This window comes from Onthophagus taurus, unplaced genomic scaffold (assembly GCF_036711975.1).
Source record: "Onthophagus taurus isolate NC unplaced genomic scaffold, IU_Otau_3.0 ScKx7SY_14, whole genome shotgun sequence".
Taxonomy (NCBI): Eukaryota; Metazoa; Arthropoda; class Insecta; order Coleoptera; family Scarabaeidae; genus Onthophagus; species Onthophagus taurus.
In genome coordinates this window covers 98,631-124,981 of record NW_027248939.1, presented here as the reverse complement: position 1 = coordinate 124,981, position 26,351 = coordinate 98,631, and the positions used below count along the sequence as shown (strand labels likewise).

The following is a 26,351-nucleotide window of genomic DNA, read 5'->3' as shown; positions in this document are numbered from 1 at the left end:
CTACCTTGTGTCTATATCCTGGTGTCTTTGTGTCAAGTATTTTGATTTGTGACGTGAGATTTTGAGCTTTTTAATTTTTTAATTTTTTAATTTTCTAAAAAAAAAAAAAATTTTTAACTTTATTTTGTTCAATTCAGTGTTTAATAACCCAGTATGAACGAGGAACTCAAGCCAAGGTGGCAGCTTGAGCTCGCAACATACTGGATTCCTTTGGCTACCTATCCCTTCTCCTCCCCAAAATATCCCTCAAGATCCCCCTTTTTCTCCCTTAAACTTCACCATAACCCCCCCCCCCCTTCCTTTGAATTGTGTTTTTTAAATCGTGTTTTCTACATACTATTTATTACTTTTTGAAATTTGAAAATTTATTGATAACCGCAAACTTCAGGATATAAATTTGACCTTGACAATCACGTTCCAGACAACCATTTTATTCATCGCATCCGCCCATAATTACATCTTTATTTTTGATTTTCTTAAGTTTTTAACCACAAACAAATGTTTAATATTGATACCATGCCCTTTTTTCAAATCATGACGTAAGTTTAAGTTCATCTATTTTGTTTTATTATCTTTAATGAAAACATAACCTATAAATTTTAAGTGAACACATGTATCTATTATAACTAATGATCTATTCTTATTTCGTTGTAACATTAGGCGTTCCTGAAGATGACTCTATGTTGAGTCGAAACCGGTAGAACATAAATATAACAAGTATCCATTAAAAAAGTGCAACTCTTTATTCTATTTTGACTTGGTTGATGTTTGTAAACTAAATGAAGTATTTGTTTTCGGCGACGTTTAAAGATAATCACGTATTAGTGATAAATAGAAGTGAGAATAACATTTTATGGAATCGTTTATTTGATAGTAATAAGAGGTGTGGCTAAAAAATAAAGAAACGGGAAAAATGATTGTTTATCGATTACTTTTTAGTTTTGTTGTTTTAATACAAACGGTAAGTCTCTTTAATTTTTTTTATATACGACTGCTTGGATAAGTCATCATTACCACATCCATTTGAGGTGATTTGAGTTACGTAATGAAGTTCATTACCGAACTGGTTTCATTACGTAACGCATTTTTAGCGCAATCAGAACAGACTTAATTCATTGAAACGAGCAACAATACAAAAGGAAAAGTGCTACCTATTTAAAGAGAAACAAAATATTTGTTATAAACATTAATTGTTATGTTTTTAGATTTCGAAACACTTATTCCAGATGAGTAAACATGTTATTGAAACTGACATTAATTTAAAATTGTTAACAATCATTTCAAAATATTTTTATAAATGTCAAAATAGAGATGATTTTTAAGTAATTTTTAGCAGTCGTAGAAAAAATGTTGTACTCGTATGATTACACGACTCGGTCTACAACCTCGTTGTGCAATTCTCCACACTCGTACAGTAATTATGTTTCTAGCCCACTTGTAATATAAATAACTATTTTTCTATATTTTCTTATAGTTTATAATATTGACTATGAAAATATTTAAATTCTTACCTAGAAAGTTATGAATGTATCAACATAAATAAACATCAATATAAATTTTTGAAATTGTTGCTTTTGTGTATATTATGTGGGTTATGTGTTTATTGTACAGGCAGTCCCAAATTCGCTGTCCGTATAGCCTATCTCCGAAACTAAAACAGATAGAAAAAAAGTAGCTTACTTGTCATCATCTCGTTTTCCGACAAACTGCTAATGCCGAAAACTCGGAACAGCTCAAATAAGTGAGATATTGGCGTTTATCGTTTTCGAAAACAAAAGACGATAGCTGTTCAGAGTTTTCTGCATTAGAAGTTTCTTGAAAAACGAGATCATGACATGTAAGCTACTTTTCTTCTATCTCTTTTAGTGTTGGAGATAGCCTATGCGGAAAACGAATTTGGAACACCCTGTACAGTAATAAAATGCGGTCATTTGGTTTAAAAGCGATACTGATTCAATTTAAACTTTAATATTGGTCATTTTTAACAGTTTTAGTGAGTAATTTGTTATGATTGTTTTATTAATCTCTATACAGGGTGAGCAAATTTGCGTGTTATTATGGGCTATCTCAGAAACTATAAGAGATACGAAAAAAGTAAGTGCCATGGCCCTGTCTCTCTTTCCAAGACTAATCCAACACCGCAAACACCAATCATCTATCTTCTTTTGTTTTTAAGTTATAGCCAAAAAGTCAAATTTCCGTGATTTCAAAAAATGTTCATATTTCGTTTATTTTTGAAATTAGAGAAATGAGATTGATACGTTCTTAAGACACTTTTTTGCGGCTTTTGGGTCAGACGTCTTGTTCAACTTCACTGCAATATGTTCATGGTTTTATCGCAACTGAACTCTACACATTGACTTCATCCTTCTGAAAGTCATTTTGGTATGTTTTTGCTCGTGGTTTTGTGAAGGACCAAAAATCCATTAAATTTTTCTGATAACCGAGTAAAGGTTCTTGCGTGCGGTTATCTTCTTTCCGGTTACTTTGTGAAATATAATTCTGCGGCTAACATCGCATTCTTATTTGATAGCATGGCATTCCATCAGGTGACATTTTTCATAATTTTCGAAATTTATTGTAAAGTTTTAGGGTAAGTCCGACAGACAACTTATCAGGATTGATTAGTTGCGGTTTTTTTTCTGTTACAAAAAATGCCTACCTTTTATAAAAGAAAAGGCATGTCTGGGAGAGGAGAATGGTGTGCAGATAGTTTAAAAAATGCAGTCAAAGCTATTGAGAATAAGGAAATGGGAGTTAATGCTGCCGCAAAAATGTATGGCATACCGAAAACCACTCTAAAGAGGCGTCTCAACTCACAAAGTTTTAATAAAGGTTATATGGGGAAAAACTCATTATTGGGAATTGAAAACAAAAAAGAATCATTAGAGATATAAAAAAATTAGAATCAAAAGGGTTTACTCCAACTGGAGATTCAGTACGTTAAATAGTTTATTATTTAGCAGAAAGCCTACAATTGAAACATAATGCAACTGGCTTTCTTCTTTTCTTGTACGCAATCGTGAACTTTCCATCCGGTAATCTGAAGGGGTGTCTGACATGTGTAAATGGAGAATGTACCCTATTCTTGCCACCTTGTGGCATAATGAAAGGAAAGAATCTAAAGCAGGAGTTTTGTAACGGTTCGCCACCTGGAGGTGAAGTAAAAATGTCTTCAAAGTCTGGCTGTGTAAATAGTGATTTATATTTTTATTGGATGGAAACCCATTTTACACCAAGAAAACCAGCAGGAAAGGCACTCCTCCTGCTAGATGGATACACATCGCATACTACCTGTGTTAAAATGCTGGAGTTGGCAGAAAAAAATGAAATAATTTTGATGAGTATTCCTCCCCACACCAGCCTTTGGTTTCAGCCATTATATCGTGCTTTCTTCAAGTCTTTAAAAATGAAAAAAAAAATAAAAACAGTTACTTTGACCTTCTTAGCAGAATAAAATGAATCGGTTAAAAATTAATGTAATCGATTTAATTGTCGATTGTCTGCTAATTATTACTTGGTTGATGTTTGTAAACTACTAAAGTGAAGTATTTGTTTTCGGTGACGTTTAAAGATAACGTTTAAGATTTATCACGTATTAGTGATAAATAGAAGTGAGAATAACATTTTATGGAATCGTTTATTTGATAGCAATAAGAGGTGGAGTGCGGCTAAAAAATAAGGAAACGGAAAAAATGATTGTTTATCGATTACTTTTTAGTTTTGTTGTTTTAATACAAACGGTAAGTCTTTTTATTTTTTTTATCTACGACTGCTTCGATAAGTCATCATTACCGCACTCATTTGAGGTGATTTGAGTTACGTAACGCATTTTTAGCGCAATCAGAACAGACTTAATTTATTGAAACGAGCAACAATACAAAAAGAAAAGTACTACCTAGTTAAAGAGAAACAATATATTTGTTATAAACATTAATTGTTATGTTTTTACATTTCGAAACACCTTTGAGATCTTATATATAATCTAGAGTGCGTATGCTGTTGTCCCACCACGTCTAAAATGAAGCCAGAAAGGTCGCCATGTTAGATGTACCAACTTAGGGGGAAATTCGAAATTCTTATATATAGTTATGCAAGAATTTACATTATTATAAACTGGAAACACAGAAAATAATAACCAAAACAAAATACATTAATATTTTATTAATAAATAATTATTAATTATATAGTATTTTAAAAGAACTTAATAATTTTTAACAATAACACTTATAATTAACATAAACTAAAAAGAAAATATTTAAAACAATTCTGATTGATCACGTTAATCTTTTGCTTATAAATAATTGTTAGTTTATTTTAAAAGAACTGAACATTCCTTAATAATAAACTTTACTTGAACTTCATTGTTAATTTCAAGTCAACTAACCAGAAACATTTTATGGACTTTGTAAATAATCTTCCAACCAATCAAATTATAAACAACATATGTGAATCAAAAAGAATTCGAAAACCTTCAATAAAATTTTAATAAAAATAACAATATATTTATAAGAATTGTGAGGTTATAATTGTAGGTACAATAGAGACTTGAAACTATAGCTAAGTTCGGGTCGGTACATCCAACATGTCTGACTTTCTGATTACCCCCACCACCACCACATACGCACTCTAGATTATATATAAGACATCAATGCGAAACACTTATTCCAGATGAGTAAACATGTTATTGAACTGACATTAATTTAAAATTGTCAACAATCATTTCAAAATATTTTTATAAATGCCAAAATAGAGATGATTTTTAAGTAATTTTTAGCAGTCGTAGATAAAATGTTGTACTCGTGTAATTACACGACTCTGTCTACAACCTCGTCGTGCCATTCTCCACACTCGTACAGTAATTATGTTTCTAGCCCACTTGTAATAAAATAAATAACTATTTTTCTATATTTTCTTATAGTTTATAATATTGACTATGAAAATATTTAAATTCTTACCTAGAAAGTTATGAATGTATCAACATAAATAAACATCAATATAAATTTTTGAAATTGTTGTTTTTGTGTATATGTGGGTTATGTGTTTACTGTAAAGGCGGTCCCAAATTCGCTGTCCGCATAGGCTATTTCCGAAACTAAAACAGATACAAAAAAAGTAGCTTACTTGTCATCATCTCGTTTTCCGACAAACTGGTAATGCCGAAAGATCGGAACAGCTCAAATAAGTGAGATATTCGCGTTTGTCGTTTTCGAAAATAGGAGTTTTCGGCATTAGAAGTTTCTTGAAAAACGAGATCATAACATGTAAACTACTTTTCTTCTATCTCTTTTAGTGTCGGAGATAGCCTATGCGGAAAACGAATTTGGAACACTCTGTACAGTAATAAAATGCGGTCGTTTGGTTTAAAAGCGATACTGATGCAGTTTGAACTTTACTATTGGTCATTTATAACAGTTTTAGTGAGTAATTTGTTATGATTGTTTTATTAATATTAAAGAAAAAAGTAAGTGCCATGGCCCGGTCTCTCTTTCCAAGACTAATCCAACACCGCAAACACCAATCATCTATCTTCTTTTGTTTTTAAGTTATAGCCAAAATGTCAAATTTACGTGATTTCAAAAAATGCTCATGTTTCGTTTATTTTTGAAATTAGAGAAATGGGATTGATACGTTCTTAAGACTCTTTTTTGCCGCTTTTGGGTCAGACGTCTTGTTCAACTTCACTGCAAGATGGTCATGGATTTATCGCAACTGAACTCAACATATTGACTTCATCCTCCTGAAGGTCATTTTGGTATGTTTTTGCACGTGGTTTTGTGAAGGACCAAAAATCCATTAAATTTTTCTGTTAACCGAGTAAAGGTTCTTGCGTGCGGTTATCTTCTTCCCGGCTACCTTGTGAAATATAATTCTACGGCTAACATCGCATTCTTATTTGATAGCATGGCATTCCATCAGGTGACATTTTTCATAATTTTCGAAGTTTATTGTAAAGTTTTAGAGTAAGTCCGACAGACAACTTATCAGGATTGATTAGTTGCGGTTTTTTTTCTGTTACAAAAAAATGCCTACCTCTTATAAAAGAAAAGGCATGTCTGGGAGAGGAGAATGGTGTGCAGATAGTTTAAAAAATGCGGTCAAAGCTATTGAGAATAAGGAAATGGGTGTTAATGCTGCAGCAAAAATGTATGGCATACCGAAAACCATTCTAAAGAGGCGTCTCAAGTCACAAAGTTTTAATAAAGGTTCTATGGTGAAAAACTCATTATTGGGAATTGAAAACAAAAAAAAATCATTAGCGATATAAAAAAATTACAATCAAAGGGGTTTACTCCAACTGGAGATTTAGTACGTTAAATAGTTTATTATTATTAAGCAGAAAACCTGCAATTGAAACATAATGCAACTGGCTTTCTTCTTTTCTTGTACGCAATCGTGAACTTTCCATCCGGTAATTTGAAGGGGTGTCTGACATGTGTAAATGGAGAATGTACCCTATTCTTGCCACCTTGTGGCATAATGAAAGGAAAGAATCTAAAGCAGGAGTTTTGTGACGGTTCGCCACCTGGAGGTGAAGTAAAAATGTCTTCAAAGTCTGGCTGTGTAAATAGTGATTTATATTTTTATTGGATGCAAACCCATTTTACACCAAGAAAACCAGCAGGAAAGGCACTCCTCCTGCTAGATGGATACATCGCATACTACCTGTGTTGAAATGCTGGAGTTGGCAGAAAAAAATGAAATAATTTTGATAAGTATTCCTCCCCACACCAGCCTTTAGTTTCAGCCATTATATCGTGCTTTCTTCAAGTCTTTAAAAATGAAAAAAAAATAAAAACAGTTGCTTTGACCTTCTTAGCAGAATAAAATGAATCGGTTAAGAAATTAATGTGATCGATTTAATTGTCGATTGTCTGCTAATTATTACTTGGTTGATGTTTGTAAACTACTAAAGTGAAGTATTTGTTTTCGGTGACGTTTAAAGATAACGTTTAAGATTTATCACGTATTAGTGATAAATAGAAGTAAGAATAACATTTTATGGAATCGTTTATTTGATAGCAATAAGAGGTGGAGTGCGACTAAAAACTAAGGAAACGGGAAAAATGACTGTTTATCGATTACTTTTTAGTTTTGTTGTTTTAATACAAACGGTAAGTCTCTTTAATTTTTTTTATCTACGACTGCTTGGATAAGTCATCATTACCACACCCATTTGAGGTGATTTGAGTTACGTAATGAAGTTCATTACCGCACTGGTTTCATTACGTAACGCATTTTTAGCGCAATCAGAACAGACTTAATTTATTCAAACAAGCAACAATACAAAAGGAAAAGTGTTACCTATTTAAAGAGAAACAATATATTTGTTATAAACATTAATTGTTATGTACTTAGATTTCGAAACACTTATTCCAGATGAGTAAACATGTTATTGAAATTGACATTAATTTAAAATTGTCAACAATCATTTCAAAATATTTTTATAAATGTCGAAATAGAGATGATTTTTAAGTAATTTTTAGCAGTCGTAGATAAAATGTTGTACTCGTGTGATTACACGACTCGGTCTACAACCTCGTCGTGCAATTCTCCACACTCGTACAGTAATTATGTTTCTAGCCCACTTGTAATATAAATAACTATTTTTCTATACTTTCTTATAGTTTATAATATTGACTATGAAAATATTTAAATTCTTACCTAGAAAGTTATGAATGTATCAACATAAATAAACATCAATATAAATTTTTTAAATTATTGTTTTTGTGTATATGTGGGTTATGTGTTTATTGTACAGGCCATCCCAAATTCGCTGTCCGCATAGGCTATCTCTGAAACTAAAAGAGATAGAAAAAAAGTAGCTTACTTGTCATCATCTCGTTTTCCGACAAACTGCTAATGCCGAAAACTCATACGCTGGTTACGCGTACCAGTTCCAGATACGCAATGCTGGTACTTTAGGTTAAAAGCTATGAGCATGTCCCTCGAAGTTATTGAACAAAATACATCCAGTGCCTTGTGTCAATAAAATTCAGACTCTGAAAAAAGAAGGGTCAAACTATAGCAACTGTTTTAAGCTCTCCGGAACACATAATTGCCCTTAAAAAGAAAAAAGATGAAAAAGAGTTAAAGATTAAGATAAAAGAAGAAAGACAGGAAGGAAAAGAATAGACACAGTTAGTAAAAGGAAGAGAAAGCAAAAGAAGAAAGTATTTACGTCATCCTCAAAATCTGAAGATATAGATATTAACACAATTGGCAACGATAAGCTGTAAGAAAGTGACTGCGATGATCAAATCAGTGCACAAGATTCGAAAATAAATGCGATTATTGTGGGAAGCGAGATTCTCGAAAGAAGAAAATTGCATAATGACTAAATGTTCTGAACCATGTGAAAATAAATCTGACTACTTTTATTTTCTAAGTATATTGACTATTATATTCACTTATCCCTTTTTAAATAGTTTATAACTCTATATTAATCACTTTTCAATCCGTTTATAACTTTCCACTTTGAAATAAATAATGTTTATACCTTTGATAACCTGTATTTCTTGCGTAATACCCTGATTTAGTAACGTATACCAGAGGTCCATCAATCCCTAGCAGGTGGTCCATCAAATCCGAGTACCTTCGGGATAGATGGATTACAGAGTAAAAAAAGGAAAAAATCATAACTTGAAGTGTGATTAGTGTAACAATGTGCTTACAATTGTTTAAGGTCATATACATACATATTACACATATTATAAAAATTTATCCTGAATCCTAGATATTGCAAAGTTTCGGAAAAATGATGTTCAATAAACAGCAATTGTCGAGCGAAAAGAAAGTTTATTTTAATAAACAAAGCAAAAACTTCTTCAACAAATACAATCGATAAAACTTGATAAAACCGTTAACAACGTTTAACCGCCTTTTTACTTTTCTAACTGTCTAAAATATGTAACCAACTACTGCTAACCACCCAACACCAAAAATAACTATATTGATAAAACTCCCCAACTTAACCACACACCCCCTCAATAAAGTTATTTGATGTTTTTACACTAATACCATCTCTGAACATTTCAAATTTAATTCTACTTAGCGCCGATGTTACAAAACAGTTTATACCGCTCCGTATACCAAGAATAACTAAATGTTGGTATAAACACTAAAATAAACGTCTTACAATATCGGCGTATAGCATAAGTAACGGTATTCGGCGCAGGATATCTATACCGTGCAATTCAATGGGAATAGCTTATACTAGGAATAAGTCAGAGACTGTTTGACATTGATTATAATCAATCAGACGTAATAATTATTGTATGGAATGGCTTCAACAAATAAAGAAAAACGTGTGGGATGTGCAAATTACAGTTACGATGAAACAGAATCTTTATTAAGCCTTGTCTAAAAGAGCATTTTATTGAGCCTAAAAAAAATCTTTTGCGATTACGATATAATTCCGCATTTTCGCCAACTGGGGACTGAATGCGCACATGGGTACAGGCAATAGCACCTATGACATACGGGAATTTTGCTATGCGATAAAATTGCAGCTTAACGCTAACCAGTTCTTGAGAGCCTCAGATTTTGAGACATAAAAATATATTGTAGCCTTAACGATGCGATTGCCAACGTCACAGCCTTTACGATCTGTCGAGTAGATGCTTTACTGATGCCAACAAAATCTATCATTGTAAGGAGCATAGAACCAGAAACGTAAAACCGTAACGTCAGCAGGGGCATTTCACTGGTAATCGGTTTCTGGTTTCTATTAGTAGGATGAGGTTCGCCCTCTAATTTGATCAAGAATAATGTGGATTGTATTTTTGGTTAACCTAAACTGCATCTTAAACTCGTCTTCTGATAATGTTTCCAAATAATTTACCCTGAGAAGAAGTACATAACTACAGTCATGTTCACGGGAAATGCACACTCAAGGTCAAGCGCTGTTGTGAGATCCGACATGCCGCTAGCTCGGCTGGCTAAACGGGCTGAGCCGAACACCTACGAGCCACGAGCTTCGTGTGCGACTGTACATAGAATAATTATAAACGGACTAGTAATAAGGCACTTTTACCGTATTTTAGATTGTTTCGCACGTCTAAACCGTTGTCCCCTATGACTAATCTCGTCATCATTATCGGAGTCAAACACATCTACGTCCATATTCATATTCGTAAGGACGTAAAATGAAAATGAAACAGAATAATGGTAAACACCGCTGATCAATTTGACAGTCGCTAAACGTAAACAACGTAAACAAACCACATGAGCGCTGCGCGTTATACCCACAGTATTACCAACTTCAACCAACCATTGTAATAACTATTCTGGCATAAAAAAGGCTTTATAAGACGCATTCGTTAAATTAATGCCGAGAAGAAATTATTCTGGGAATAACTATTCCACTGATTATACTAACACTTGTAAGATCGGCCCTTAGTCAGTCTTAATATGCACTATTTTAATAATATTATTATCTATTTTTTCTTTCAGAAAGCAAAACTTTACATCTACTGTTTGAGTCTTTTAGTAGTTAGTAGTATTGCCTTCATACAATACTATCGGTTCATCACATATTGGTAAATTGAAGTCTATAATATGTTTTCGTAACCAACAGATCTCTGCCACGGCTAAACTCAATGCTACATACTCAGACTCTGTTGATGAGATTAATACATTTTGTTGTTTTTTACTCAACTACGAAACGGTACAATCAAACATTTTAGAAACATAGCCTGTGATCGATTTACGATCAATCTCCCCCCAATTCGAATCTACATAACCGCACATCACATAATTATTGTCAGGTCTCAACACCAAAGCACAATCTAAACTTCCTTTAATATATCTCAAAATTCTCTTCAATGATTTATACAAATTCACATTTGCTTTATCCTGAAAACGACTTAACAAACTAACACTTTGGCACAAATCGGGTCTAGTTCCTAATGCTGCGTACATTAAACTTCCGATTATTTTTCAATAAATGTTTTGCATTTTTGGATCATATTTATCACCTTTTAAGTTTTCATAGTTAACATTATTTTCTAACGGTGTATTTACAGATTTACATTCTTCCATTTTAAATCTTTTTAATACATTTTTTAAGTAATTTCTCTGACTCAGTTCGATAACATCACCATTCGCATTGTGCACAACCTTTATCCCTAAATATTTTGATATTATCCCTAAATCTTTCATACAAAAATTTTTATTCAAAATTTGTTTTATCGATTCCACATCACTCTTATTACTTCCCACGACATGTATAGGTATACATGTCTTCTTCTAAATCTCCATACAAAAATGCACTTCTCACGTCCATTTGTTGTACTTGACCACTGGCGCATACACATCGTACGTTTCTTTTTGACCGTCCTGTTGAAAAACCTCCTTTTCTCTTTTGGAACATGTACTGCAACAATTGATCCATATTCCTTTAGCAATTTAATATCATATTTTCTATCTAACCATGTTTCGTATGGTGTTTCATCTTTCTTTGAACGATTGCTTGTCCTATTTAACGTAAATACAGCTACAATCACAGCTTCAGCTCAAAATCTTTTATCTACATTTTTGCTGTGTAATAGAGTTCTTGCTGCTTACACTATAGTTCGCATTTCGCGTTAAAACAAAACAAAAGCCCCACTTGTCCTTAACTAGTTTATTATTAATATTATAACTATTATTTCCACTTCAATGAGTTTATTTCACTTATACTATAACAAATCTCTGCGTGTCGTCTTCTCACATCTTTACTCTATGCCGTCTTCGCCATCTTCATCGTGTGTTCCCCTTTTTGGCTGTGTCGTCTTGTGTGTTCTCCTGGGATCAGTGTTGCCAACGACATCGTAGAGTAAAACTCCATTGATGCTTAAAAAAAACTGTAGAAAACTGTAAATATTAATTTAAAAAACGGTTATCTACAGCTTTCCTTTATGTTGTATAACTTAATATTAAAATTAATATTAATGGTGGTAATTATAGTAAAAAAATTATGAGTTCCTTAAATGTATTAAAATTAACAAATGTAACAATACTTATGAAGAAGTTAGATATTATTAGCTATTATATCATTTTCAATTTGTAAATCTTCTTTATTCTCTGTTTCATTTTTTTTAAAGCATACATATTCAAACTTCAAACTCAAAACAGTTTTTAATTTCTGATTTTGTGTGCAAAGTACCCTTTATTGTGGTCGTAGAAAGCTTATTTTTAAGTTTCGTCTTCATAATATTAACAGTTGAAAACAAACGTTCTACCGTAGCAGTACTGTGTGGTAGACACAAAAGTTTTTTTGTTAAATTAGATAACAGTGGAAATATTGTTGATTCATCGCCTTTTTGTAATCTGGAAACGTGTCCCCAAAATTTTTCCACATTAAGCGTGTCAGCTTCGTCAAAATTCAAATTGGTGTTGCGAAGAGTTCGCCATTCCCTATCCAATTCCGTTATATTTTCCGGGCAAATACTTGGGAAATAATATAATAGTTCAGCAATTAAAGTTATTTGCTTTTTGTTCAAAGTATGGTCTAAAATCGCTTGTGAGTTCAACATCTTTAAACACTTTAAAGCCCTACGTTCTTTGTCATCGAAAGGAAATCTCCGTCTGATTTGGGTTGCTGACTCAATGTAAAACTCTGTACATTTTCTATAAAAATTTGTTAGTTTATCGTCATCCAACTCTTTAGTGTCCTTTTTTAACCGAATCAAATTTAGTATCATTCCGCCTACATATGTTTCAAATAACGGTAAATGGGTCCTAACGTCGTTTACATCAATACTTTCTGTTCTTTGGCAGTTGAAATATTTTTTGGCATTGTTTTTATCTTCTTCTGTTAATTCTAAATAAATTGGTTGTATAAAGCAGTCTAACATAGTTACATACACAGTGTAAATTTGATCATATAGTAAGTACAACTTCGGTTTCTCTGCTTGCATTTCTTTATTTAAATCAGTGAATATAGGTAACGCAAAAAACTCCAAGTATAATTCAGTTGTCGGTTCCAGGGCTTTCGTTAAAATACCTTGCGCAGAAAGAAGACGATCTGTAAAAACTGCCGATTGAAAATATAGTTTAATAGCCGGGAGCTGTTCTAGCAATCTATTTACAACATCGTTAAACGACAGCCATCTGGTTTGTGCAGGGTGTAATATTTTATGTCGTTTTATATTTGCAAACGCCTGAAATGTTTTGAAATCACCAATGCGTTTCGGTGAGTTTTGGATGTGATCAAAAACTTCGCGACAAAAGTCCTGAAGGCCCCTCGGTAATTTTTCACATGCATTGGACGCGCAAAGCGCAAATGAATGACATTTAATAATGAAAAGATTGGGTATATCGTTCTTTAAATGAGTAACCATCGAGTTATTGCCTCCAAACATTACATGGGCGCCATCGGACGCAAACCCTATCATATTTTTCTTGTACGGGATTTGTTTCTCAATAAAATATTCGACAGTTTTATTGTATAAACCATTAGAACTGGTAACTGAACCGTCGGTAACTGGTATTAACGTTAGAAATTTATCTTCTACTTCATAATTTGGGTTGACTAACCTCGCGATCAAAGCTAAATGCTCGACTTATCAGTACTGTCATCTACCAACAATGAAAAATGGTTTTGTCTTAAATTTTCTGTCAAGTTTTCTTCAGCTGTTTTTCCTGTTATATTTACTACAATTGCGCGCGCTTTAGTTCTGCTCATAGACAATTTTTCAGCAATTTTTGAGTCTGGACATACAGATTTTACTAAATTAGTTTGATGTGAGGCAACATTAAATGCGAGGTTATGTTCTGCAATAAAACAAGCCAGCTTAATTTCACCGGCTTTTGCCATCCGAATGCGAATTTGAAGATGATAAAAACAAACATGTAAGTTTAGGTTGCTTTTGTAATATCTTACAATTCCCTTCATGCTTAGACGAATTTTTATGCCGCATCAGTTCTTGAATACCGCATTTCCTATCACAGTCGCATGCAGAACAATAAAAATACGTATTACCTTTTTTTACTTTTTGCAAGCCATCCACTAAATTTTTCATCTTTGAGCCAAGAATCAATAAATTTTTGCTCATATCTGACTACTTTCTTCTTTTTAGGTGGTGATTTAGCAAAATCTGACTCACTGTCACTGCTACTAACCATAGTCCTAACTTTTTGATTGTTTTCAAAGCACTTATTATTATAAAAATACTCAAAACAACAATCGGTCGCTAAAAAATCTAAACAAATGACAGCTCTGGCAAGACAGGGGATTTCTGCGTCACAAACAATAGAAAACAGGAACTCTGTTTTGTCTCTATTTTCTATCGACTAACGCCATCTATTAAATCGATTAACAGTTACATAGAAGGAATATAGATGTAAAGATGAAAATTTTTTTTATTAACTATTCAGGATCTGTGCTACATATGTTTCGACTCACCGCAGAGTCGTCATCATGCACGACTAAAATAATATATAAAGTAAATAATATAAATAAAAAATATTAAATTAATTACCGTCAAATGGGTTCACAAGTAAAGGTTGTAGAATAATGATCTCATTATAAATCTCAATGTTTAAACAATGTTTTCTCGTGTACAAACAATACAACCAAATATTATGGTACTTTAAAACAACGGAAAAATCCTCGAATAATCAGATACAATCACAAGTTAATTTGCTACACATTAAAAATTAAAACGAATACGAAATAAAACCGGATTAGGCGGGAGTTATAACCTGAAATGCCAAAGTGTATGGCAGGAATATGGTCACGTGAACGAAATAGAGTGGCAGAATCAAATTAAAAATCACTGCATCAGTTTTAGAAATATTTTGTTGTTATTGATATCAGTTATATCATTTAATAATAGCTCTGGGAAATTCTTTTTGTTCAGCGTTATATAGTATTCCTCATATAGGTCTAACAATTTTGATTTTTTAAGATTTTTAATAATATTTATATCCATTTTATTAGGTTTATGTTTATATTCATAGTTTATATATAATGTCATATTTTTGGTGACATTTCGATTCTTCTTCCATAGAGCTACACACATTCCACTTAGCAATATAAACAACCTAATTTTCCCTAGACGTAAACAAAAACTAACTTATTTAAAATTACCTTATCAACCTAGTCTACAATACAAATTTAAAGAAATCCTATTCAAGCATAACATTAATGTCGCCTTCACAAACATCAATAACATGAGTCAAATGCTTATAAATAACAAACACAAATTTGAAAAGAACGAAATGAGTGGTATTTATAGATTAAAATGTAACGACTGCGAGAAATTTTATATAGGACAAACAGGAAGAAATATGACTACAAGATATGGCCACATGCGGCTCTTTGAATGTTTATTTGTAGCTCTCGATAAATGTACTCGGGGTCCTTTTTTTTTTCTTTTTTTAGTATATAAAATATGATTTCTCTAAAAAAATTGTTTTTAATACCTTTTTTGCATACCTTTTTAATATATACGTATTTAATTGCGGCTCGCGAAAAATTTCGAATTTTGAAAAATGGCTCGGACTATCAAGGAGCTTCGCCACCCCTGCTATATAACGCTGAACAAAAAGAATTTCCCAGAGCTATTATTAAATGATATAACTGATATCAATAACAACAGAATATTTCTAAAACTGATGCAGTGATTTTTAATTTGATTCTGCCACTCTATTTCTATTTTGTCTCCTCTATTTCGTTCACGTGACCATATTCTTGCCATACACTTTGACATTTGAGGTTATAACTCTCGCCTAATCCGGTTTTATATCGTATTCGTTTTAATTTTTAATGTGTAACAAATTAACTTGTGATTGTATCTGATTAATCGAGGATTTTTCCGTTGTTTTAAAGTACCATAACATTTGGTTGTATTGTTTGTACACGAGAAAACATTGTTTAAACATTGAGATTTATAATGAGGTCATCTTCTACAACATTCTACAACCTTTACTTGTGAACCCATTTGACGGTAATTAATTTAATATTTTTTATTTATATTATTTACTTTATATATTATTTTAGTCGTGCCTGATGACGACTCTGCGGTGAGTCGAAACATATGTAGCACAGATCCTGAATAGTTAATAAAAAAAATTTTTCATCTTTACATCTATATTCCTTTATCTATACATCAAAGATGAACCTGGAGAATCTAATAGCTATATTAACATTTACGTAGTTTGGTCTCCTAGATTTTAGATGGCAAGTTTATCTGAAGCAGAATTAGTGTACGGGCGATATGTAATACGTGAAATAGATGGCATTACAATATTAACTAAAAAACAGTAGATTTGTAGGTCTAAACTAAAAACTAGGAAGATTTTAAAAAAACTGCAAATCTACAGTTAAAACTGTAGTGTTGGCAACAGTGCCTGGGATCTCGTCCTCAAGAGTGGTGGGGGTCGCCATTGGCGTCCCTACAATAATATGTATGGTTATCACCATAGCAACATTAACTTTTAAATACATACATTAGTTTTAGATAGAATAAAAAGAATTTTTCTAAATAAACTATATTTTTTTAATAACTATAAGAAATATACTCAACAAACTATAGTATATAATATATATTATCAGAAAAAACATAACAAATTCTACCTATATAATGTTTTACTTGTAATACTCCATTTTTGGTAATAAGTGAGATATGCGCGTTTGTCGTTTTTGCAAATCGGAGTTTTCGGCATTAGCAGGTTCTCTCAGCTACTTTTTATGTATCTCTTTTAGTTTCGGAGATATAACGTAATTTTTTCTTTTAAGTGTTTATCATCAAACGAAACCCACTACACAGCGGCCGTAATTGAGTACAACTTCTCAAATTTAAACTCAAACCAAAACCAATCCTACGAAGATAGCACCAACGAAATAATAAACGACTTCGTAAATTTAATCGCATCGGAAACCGCAAAATCCTTCGATATAATCGTGCTTCCAGAATCCGTAATCACCACCGATATCAATACTCGCCAAGATTTAATCGATCTCTCCCCCCTAATCGCAACAGGAAACAACCCGTGCAATAACCCACAATTATTCCCGGATTATTACCGAACATTATCATGTTCGGCTGCAAACTTTAACACTTACATCGTTGCAAACGTCGTCGAAAAGTCTTTGTGCGAACGCGAACCTTGTGCTTCGGATGGATATGATTTATACAATACTAACGTGGTGTTCGATCGAGCCGGATTTGTAGCGGCTAGATACAGGAAGTTCCATCTTTTTGGGGAATATGAGAAAAATGTTACGGAAGAAGTTGATTTGACCACTTTTAAAACTGATTTTGGGGTTAATTTTGGAACTTTTATTTGTTTTGATATTTTATTCGAGGAGCCAAGTTTATGGTTAACTAGAAATGGGACGAAACATTTGGCGTTTCCATCGATGTGGTTTTCAGAAGCTCCATTTTTAACCGGTATTAATTAATTAATTTATTTATTTAATTATCGTTGATATAATTTCCAATTTTTGTAGCATTACAAGTTCAAAATATGTTCGCTGTGACTACTGACAGTGTTTTATTAGCTTCCGGGGCGAATTATCCTGCAATTGGTAGCGGAGGATCAGGATTTTACATTGGTATAAATCTATATATCTTTTTAAATTAAAAAAAACGTTTTAACTAATATTTATTAATTTAATAGGTGTTGAAGGCCCCAAAAACATCGGAATCGTCTCCCAAGGTGGTACCAAAATCTTCATTGCCGACCTCCCTAAAGATTTAAACAGAAATTCCAAAAGAAACATTCAAAACAATCAAAGGAAAAAATCCGTGGAGGAAATCGATCAAGTTGCAAAAAGCTTGGATGAATTTTATTTAAAAAGGGATCAATTAGATGGTAACACATCCTTTCAATACATCTTAATCTCTCTTTAATTATTATTTTCAGTTTACACAACACATTTAATAACGGAAAACATCAACTCAACGTATTGCCACGAAGATTTCTGTTGCAAATTTGTTGTCGAGTTTACAAACACTCAGAAATCTTTAAAAAGTTATTATTATAGAATATTTATTTATTCCGGTGTTCGAACTTTCGGTGGAATTTACGGTGGCGTTGATGTTTGCGCTGTTAGTTTTTGTAATGATACTTCTTTGGAATCTTGTGGAAGACGGTGAATAATTCCCACTTTCTCACTAATAAGCCTTTATTAAAAGGATATTTTGCCTATATTTTAGGATTATTCCGTATGAAGATATCGAATGGAACTTGATTTTCGAAAATATTGAAATAACCGGAAATTTTGATGATTCGAAACGAAAACAACAATACCCTAATAGCTTATTAAGCGATTTAGAGCCATTGCAAGCAGTTGAATATGCTTGGGAAAGTGATGAATCAAACTTGTTGAGTAACGGAAAAATCGAACGGAAAATTAAATTATTGACTTCTCAAGAGCGATTATTGACGTTTGGTATTTATGGGCGGGATTTTACTAGAGATAGTTCCATTTGAAGATGGGTTACCAGCAAATTAAGACTACTTATATTGTAATGTTATTGAATTAAACATAGTCGATATGATTTTTTGAAAATTTCGTCGTTTAGTTTCTTCTTTAATAATTTTTTTATATACAAATTTCAATAATATTATCTAATAGTTTTTAAATCACATCATAAACTAGAATCTTTAAGCGTCAACTTGATACTTATATCATTAGTGTCCGACCGAAACCTACATTTTCCTCCGAAACCAAAATTCGACTTTTCTCTCAGAGTTTCAGACTTTCCAACAAATTCAGTTTTTCCAAATTTTTAAATAAAATCAAAAGAAATGTAAATTCTTCATAATTTCGATTTTGTAACACATTATCATCGACTCTTTTTCTCGTCGATGTTGTTAATGAAAAAATTAAACGACTTCTTCTAAATATTATTGTTTATTAAAAAATTTTCTTAATTACAAATCATTATCAATCTTTTTATTGACTTTCCAATTTATTTATTATTTTAGTTGTTATTTTATTTTATATCAACAAGGGTGCTTTTAATAACACCTACGAATGCGACTGAATTCAGCGTGGGTTCACAAATTAACAAAAAACTTTTTTGAAGTTAGGATAATTAGATTTTACCACCAAAAGTCATAGATGCAGATATGCAAATCTTATTACATCGATAAAGAAGGAAACTAATAGTTATTAATTTGAAAACTCTTAATTATGTTAATATAGTCTGTACACATATAATATGTAAAATATCGGTATGAATTTATGTATTATAAATATTGCAGGAATAGGCAGGGAAATATAGGAATAAAAGGGAAGAAAGGTTGGGAGTGCAGCTGAGGGGAATTCCGGATGTTGCGGTAAATAAACGCTACGTATTTATTTACCCTCGTACATCTGGAATAAATAAATTAATGCCAAGGAAAGTGTGAAAAGGTATGTATTATAAAAATATAGCTGGGGGTAATGTAAGGATGTGTTGCTAAGTAAGGTTGGGAATGCAGCTGAATGGGAAAATCTAGACGTTGCGGTGTACTAAGTGCTACATACTCAGTCACCCTCGTGCATCTAGAAAAATGTTTAATAGGTAAAATTAAAGTGCCAAACATGAATAACTAAATCCAAAATTTTTTAAACGGTAAAAAATGTTATGGATAATACGTAAGGCATCAAAATAATAAATATGGGTCACATTAAGCAGATACAATAGTGTGAGCTGAAGAGGATATTGTTGGAATAGGTAGGAAGCGTTGGGAGTGTAGTTGAGAGGTTTTCCAGATGTACGTGGATGGTTGAATACTACATATTCAACCATCCACGTACATCTGGAAAAATTTTTTTGTATTATTTTCTTTTTTGTTTTTTGGGGGGTGTATGGGGTCTTTAAGTACATGTACAGTGGCTTCCTGGTGGTTTGGATTTGTTCGTTCAGACAGTGGCATGTTGGAAAGTTGTGTTTGAATTTGTTAATTTCGTAGTATTCAAGTATCTCCATCATGTACCCTTTATTAGTTTTATGTATCAAAGTTGTGTTGTCATTGTCATCGAATTCATGTTCTATGTTAAATAGAAGGTGTTTGCCGAAATTGAGTTCTGTTTGGTTTTATGTTCGTATATTCTCTGTTCTAATCTTCTACCTGTCTGCCCAATGTATGTTGCTCTGCATGTTTCGCATTCCAATTTGTATATACCATTATCTTCAAGTTTATTTATTCTATCTTTATTGTTAACAAGTAGTCTACCTACTAGTTTTATGTATCAAAGTTGTGTTGTCATTGTCATCGAATTCATGTTCTATGTTAAATAGAAGGTGTTTGCCGAAATTTGAGTTCTGTTTGGTTTTATGTTCGTATATTCTCTGTTCTAATCTTCTACCTGTCTGTCCAATGTATGTCGCTCTGCATGTTCCGCATTCCAATTTGTATATACATGTTGCCGAAACCTTCGGTGTGACAAAATTAGAAGCTAAGGCTCGATAGCTCAGTCTTATAGATTGGGTCGTGGGAGAACGATCCAAAAAGAGTGAGAAACACAATAAGTATAGATAGTAAAAGGGCGCCACCAAGCTCTACCTTTTCCACTTCTAAAATAGTAAACCTAATATGTTGAACTTGGAAACATAAAATATCTGAACAGGTAATGTGAGCGACGAACGATTGAAATGGGGAGAAAATGGGGAGAATTATGTTGAGAACTACTGCAATAATACAAAGAAAATATAGTGATAATTCAATATAATAAATCAATAAAAAATTAATAATAATACACAAAAAAAAAATTATAATAAATTTATGTGACTCCTTTTGAGACACGAAATCTCACATAGAGAGAGAGTAAAAAAAAAAAAATAATAAATCGAACGTTGATTAAAACTTGATGTCAAACAATCTGAAGGTTATGAATATGGTTACAGAAAGTCTTACTTCTATTCTCGCAAAAAAAATAAAATCATCAATAAAATCAATAAAATTGATATTAAACAAAATGAATGTTATTTGATAGTGAACGTAAGACATAGATCTTTGACTTCAATCAGGGACTCTACTGGTCCACAAAACAAACCAAAATCTTGCGAGTCAAGATCACACATAAATAAAATAACCTCAAAGATTAACAGATTTAATTACGATTATCTCTCTCTGTTATTTAATGTGAAAATGTACTATTATTGAACATTATCTAAATACTTAAACATGAATTCAGTTACATTAACTATTAATACTCAAGATCAACAAAAAAGAAATTTAAGTTAAATTATTATATATAAAAGAGAAAATTATCAAAATAGAAGCTTTAAGAAAACTTATCTCAAAATAACAATCGTGGTTTGAATTCGGCAGTTATCCAAAACCAATTCCATTCCAGTTCGTTATTAGATGTATTCCATCGTATACAACCAAATAAGAAGTTAGGTTAGGGTAGCGACATCAGCTGACTATACCAGATTATTCTTCGATCTACGATGCAAAGCGACCTTTGATACAGGACATTCAAGGTCAACTATAACTCTATACTAAATTACAAGTTAAACTTGTAACAGTTTGTTCTTCCGGGCTATCGTCTTCTGAGAAATGATCGCGTGTATTCTAGGGGTGGGGGTGTGGCTGCGTATGTCAAAGATCAACTACAGGTTGACTCGATTGAATTGTCCGATGGATCTTCGCGAGCAATGGAATTCCTTTTGATTGAGGTTAAGTTAAGTGTGTTTTTTATTGTCCCCCAATGATGAATTACTTTGAGCAATTTGAGGATCTCCTTGAAAGACATAGTATGTGCTATGACACCATAGTATTAATGGGCGATTTCAAAAGTGTACATTGAGAGATGACCTGCGTAGTGATAAACTTCGATTTGTCACTTCTTCCTCAAATCTATCTATCATCCCTTCTCAGCCAACCCATCACCTTCCTTCGTCCGACTCTCTGCTTGACTTGATCATCTCGTCTTGCACCGATAAGATTCTTGTTCACGGTCAACTACCTGCTCTGCAATTCTCCAACCATGATCTTATTTATTGCGCTGTCCAAGTCCGAAATGTAGTGTGTCCTCAGCGTATTCTATCTTACCGTGATTTCAAACATGTTGACTATCAACAACTCAACTCTGATGCGCTGAGGATAGACTGGAAACCGTTATATCTTATGACGGACATTGACGCGAAGGTTAACTATTTTAATAATAAAGTAACATGTTTGTATGACAAACATGCTCCGGTAAAGCAAAGGAGAGTGAAACATTTTCCTGCCCCTTGGTTAACTAATGATATTAGGGGTCTCATGAGCGAACGTAATAGAGCAAAAACGTTGTACAGACGTAACCCGTCAGTTGATAACTACGACTGCTATCGTTCTTTGCGTAATAGGTGCAATCACAAATGCAAAAATGCTAAAAAAAAATATTTTTATTGGAAATTATCTGTGTCGACACCAACTACATTTTGGAAGACCTTGCGATCTCTTGGCGTCACTGACAGCAAACTCACGCAATCCACTCCGGATCCTAACTTGTTGGCCAGCTATTTTGCCGAATCGCCGGTAACGCTTGACGCTACTCAGAAGGCGACCTTAATTCAAACCATTTGTGCATCAGAGAATGGGATCGTGGATGATGCACGTAGTTTTTCATTGACTACGGTTGACTCGGAGGTTGTTCGTGAGGCTCTCACTCAAACCCGCTCTACGTGCTCTGGTGCTGACTTTATCTGTCTAAAACAGATCTTGCCAATACTAGATGCTGTTCTGCCTCCGCTGAATCATATTTTTAACTTGTCTTTTGAATCATCCTCTTTTCCATCTATATGGAAACATGCTCAGGTTGTTCCCATTCCCAAATTGAAAACTCCAATTTTGGCTATCGTCCTATTTCAATACTTTCTCTTTTGTCAAAGGTTCTTGAGCGTATTGTGTATACCCAGGTTTATGATTTTCTTGAGAAGCATCGATTGATCAGTGACAAACAGTCTGGTTTCCGACGGGGTCGTGGTACTACTACTTCCTTGATCAAGATCACGGATGATATAAGACTTGCTTGTGATAATCGTCGTCTCACTATTTTGGTTCTACTTGATTTCAGCAAAGCCTTCGACTCTGTCGATTACGATCTTCTTCTTTCTATACTTTCATCTATTGGTTTTTCTTCCTCGAGTCTTTCATGGTTTCATTCATATCTTTCGCATCGCACACTGTGTGTCCGTGCCAATTCAACCTTTTCCAACCGCTTTGAACTTTCTTGTGGTGTGCCCCAGGGCAGTGTTTTCGGTCCGTTGCTGTTTTCTATCTTCATTGATAGTGTCACCAAGGTTATTTCTTCAAATTTTCATCTTTACGCGGATGACCTGCAGATCTATACCGATACAACAGTTGATGACTTTCCTCAAGCAATTGAGCGAAATAATAATGATCTTGCGACAGTGCTTGAGTGGTCTAAACTATACGGTTTGAAGCTCAATGCTAATAAGACCCAAGCCATAATATTTGGTACAAATCCTCTACGGGGCAGGGTGGCTACTTTTGCTAACTCGCAACTTCTACTTGGTGACACCGTCATTAAATTTTCGGATGTAATTAAGAATCTTGGAGTTATGATGGACTCTGCACTGTCTTGGCGCCCCCAGGTTCAGGCGATTTGTAAGAGGGTTTACTCTTGTTTCTACTCCCTCCGTAAATTTAAGTGTTTTCTTCCACCTTACATTCGACGCAACCTCTGTTATTCGCTGATTTTTCCACATCTTGATTATGCGGATACGGTTTGTACTGACCTGTCGATATCTTTGTGTAATAAACTCCAGAGATTACAAAATAATTGCATACGTTTTATATTCGATCTTGGGAAATATTGTCATATTACTCCTTACCGCAATAAGTCTCTATAAGATTATTAAGACTCAGTCCACAGTACTTATTTAATAATTTTAAATTCTTAGCATCACACGAGCGTCCCACTCGTTCGCAATCGGACTTAATTCTTCTATTCCCAATACATCATACGAATTTATACCACAGGTCATTTACGCTGTACGCCATATCCCTCTGGAATGGTCTCCCCATGGATATTAGAAACGCTCCAACCCTATCATCTTTCAAGACTTGTCTTACACATTTCCTCTTCTCCCGTCAAATTGCGATCTTGTAATATTTTACTTCCTTTCCTTCTTTTCTACTTTCTTTCCTATGTTCCTTATTCAACTTCTTTCTTTTCTGCTTTGTTACTCTGTGCATTTCTTACACTTTTCTTCCCTCCTTTTTGTTGTTTGTTTTTTTTTTCTTTTTCGCTTTTGGTTAATAATGCGTGCGTTAATTACTTACTATTCTGTATATCTGGTGGTATCATTGTAATATAGTTTAGACTGGGTCGATTGGAAGATATCGTCTTTGGCGATAAATCGTTCCGTTTGTCAGAATTCAATTTATGATTTGTTTTCCACTATCACTGTCATTCTTATAATTATCTTTGCTTTTTTTTTTGTTTCACTACCGCCGCTAATATAGGATAATTATAATAATGTACAATTTTCCTTTGTTCTTTTATGGCAATAAAGTTTGTTTATTATTATTACACTGTTGGAAATAATTCACGAGCACACCCTGTATAATCTGAACGCGTGTGTCTAGCGGAATAAAATTTGGTATGGAAGTAGTACTAAAGTAGTGTAACTTACTCTCACATGGAGAGCGGCACAACTCTGCTGGGAGATGAAACATCAATAGCGAGAGTATCCCCCGTGAGCTTCGCGTACCATCGCCACACGACGTGGCATGGAGTCTATAAGTCGCTGTATTGTAGCGAGAGGGATGGCCAACTATGCTACCTCAACTCGCCTCCATAGCTCCAAAACGTTAGCCGGGGAAGCCGGATAACGTTGAAGTCTCCGACCAGTCATTTCCCAAACATGTTCGATTGGACTCAGATCCGGAAAACGAGCTGACCTAGGAAGCATTTGTATACGGTGCTCTTCCACAAAGGTCTGTACAATACGCCCGATGTGCGTTCGGACGTTGTCGTGCATGTATAGGAGACCTGGACGCCGCTGAACGTAGGGAAGCACAACGGACCGTAGCACCTCATCTACGTATCGTTGACCCGTCATGGTCTGCTATACACGCAGCAGACAAAAATATTACTAATGGAAATTAAGAGACGATTTTTACATCGAATTTTAACTAAATTCTTTAACTTTACGAAGATATACAGTACAGAAACGTATTTAAAATTAAGAAACAATTTTTTTTCACTTATTAAAGTTCAATTATTTTATTTTAATGAATATATTTGACTATTTTATGAATTTTTAAAATCGACTACGTCATAACATTGGTACAGTTATTTGAATTGTAAAAACGAAATTGTGTATTTTTGTTCGAATCCAAGGCGCGCTCGACTTTAAGCTGGCATCGGGCGCCCGGCACTTCAGGGTTGAAGAGACGACAAGGCTAGAGCAAAGGTTCGAGAGAAAATGAGTACGCCCCTCCAGTCTTCGATTCTTCGGCCGTACTCGGCAAAGCGACCGTGCGGGGGATTTGTTTTCTGTCCCTTACGCCATGTAGTAAATAAGGTTTGGCCGATAGTACGTCCACCATGTGTAATAGCACCCCATACCAAAATGCTCGGTTGTCGGTGGATAGGGCATTCTTGCACGCACTGCTCGAGTAGACGATCACCACGTCTCCGACGAACTAAAATTCGCGAATCACTGGTGCTCAATTCGAATCTTGATTCGTCGGAAAACAAAATGTCCCTCTACTCGGCAACCCACTAATGCCTAGCGTTGACCCACTCGTGACGTATGCTGCGGTGCTCGGGTGTTACTGGGATCCGCTGTATCGCACGACGCGCACGTAGTCCACTATCTACCAAACGCCGCCGTACAGTTCGCGTAGTGAGTGCGCCTTCCCCTGCCAGTGGCCAAACAGCTCCAAGTTGCCTTGAGGAGGACGCACACGACGCTAAAGCGCTGAGCACAAGAGTGCGATCCTCGTGTGCTGGGGTCGTGCAGGGCCGTCCCGGCAGCGGCTGTAGGTACCTATGTCCTACCTCAGACCATTCTCGCCATGCCCGTTGCACTGCCGATAACGACCGCTCGAGACGACGCGCAATTTCACGGAACGATACACCCTCAATGTGCATACCCACAAACATTCCTCGCCCAAACTCGCTTAAGTAACGCGATCGCTCATCCATTGCGCACAGAGTACGATAACAATGTGGTCCCTCACACCACATTAAAAACGACCGGTATTTTCCATCCACTTCGGTCTCCATAGCGACGGAATGTTCCACTTGGAAGGGCTGCTCAGTCAACAATGCCGCGACGGAACAACTCAAAACTCGCTGAATAAACTCATCTACAGTAAAGCTTTGTGCTACGCAAATATTATGGATTTATCTTCAGGCGTTCAGATTATATAGGGTGTGCTCGTGAATTATTTCCAACAGT

At 34.1% G+C, this 26,351-nt stretch overlaps 1 protein-coding gene across 3 annotated transcripts; it reads left to right on the top strand.

Moving 5' to 3' along the window:
- Window positions 1-898: 898 nt before the first annotated feature.
- On the top strand, window positions 899-18,891 carry LOC111421686 (vanin-like protein 1). 3 transcript variants are annotated; one of them, XM_071200770.1, is made up of 6 exons: window positions 899-961; window positions 16,727-17,381; window positions 17,441-17,545; window positions 17,611-17,805; window positions 17,857-18,085; window positions 18,150-18,891. In XM_071200770.1, exons 1-6 carry the CDS (start codon window positions 914-916, stop codon window positions 18,424-18,426), a joined length of 1,509 nt encoding a protein of 502 aa, XP_071056871.1. In that variant the 5' UTR covers window positions 899-913; the 3' UTR covers window positions 18,427-18,891. The 3 variants fall into 3 exon arrangements, with proteins under 3 accessions (XP_071056871.1, XP_071056872.1, XP_022910631.2); XM_071200771.1 differs by lacking the exon at window positions 899-961 and adding an exon at window positions 3,655-3,743; XM_023054863.2 differs by lacking the exon at window positions 899-961 and adding an exon at window positions 7,006-7,115.
- Window positions 18,892-26,351: the final 7,460 nt, after the last annotated feature.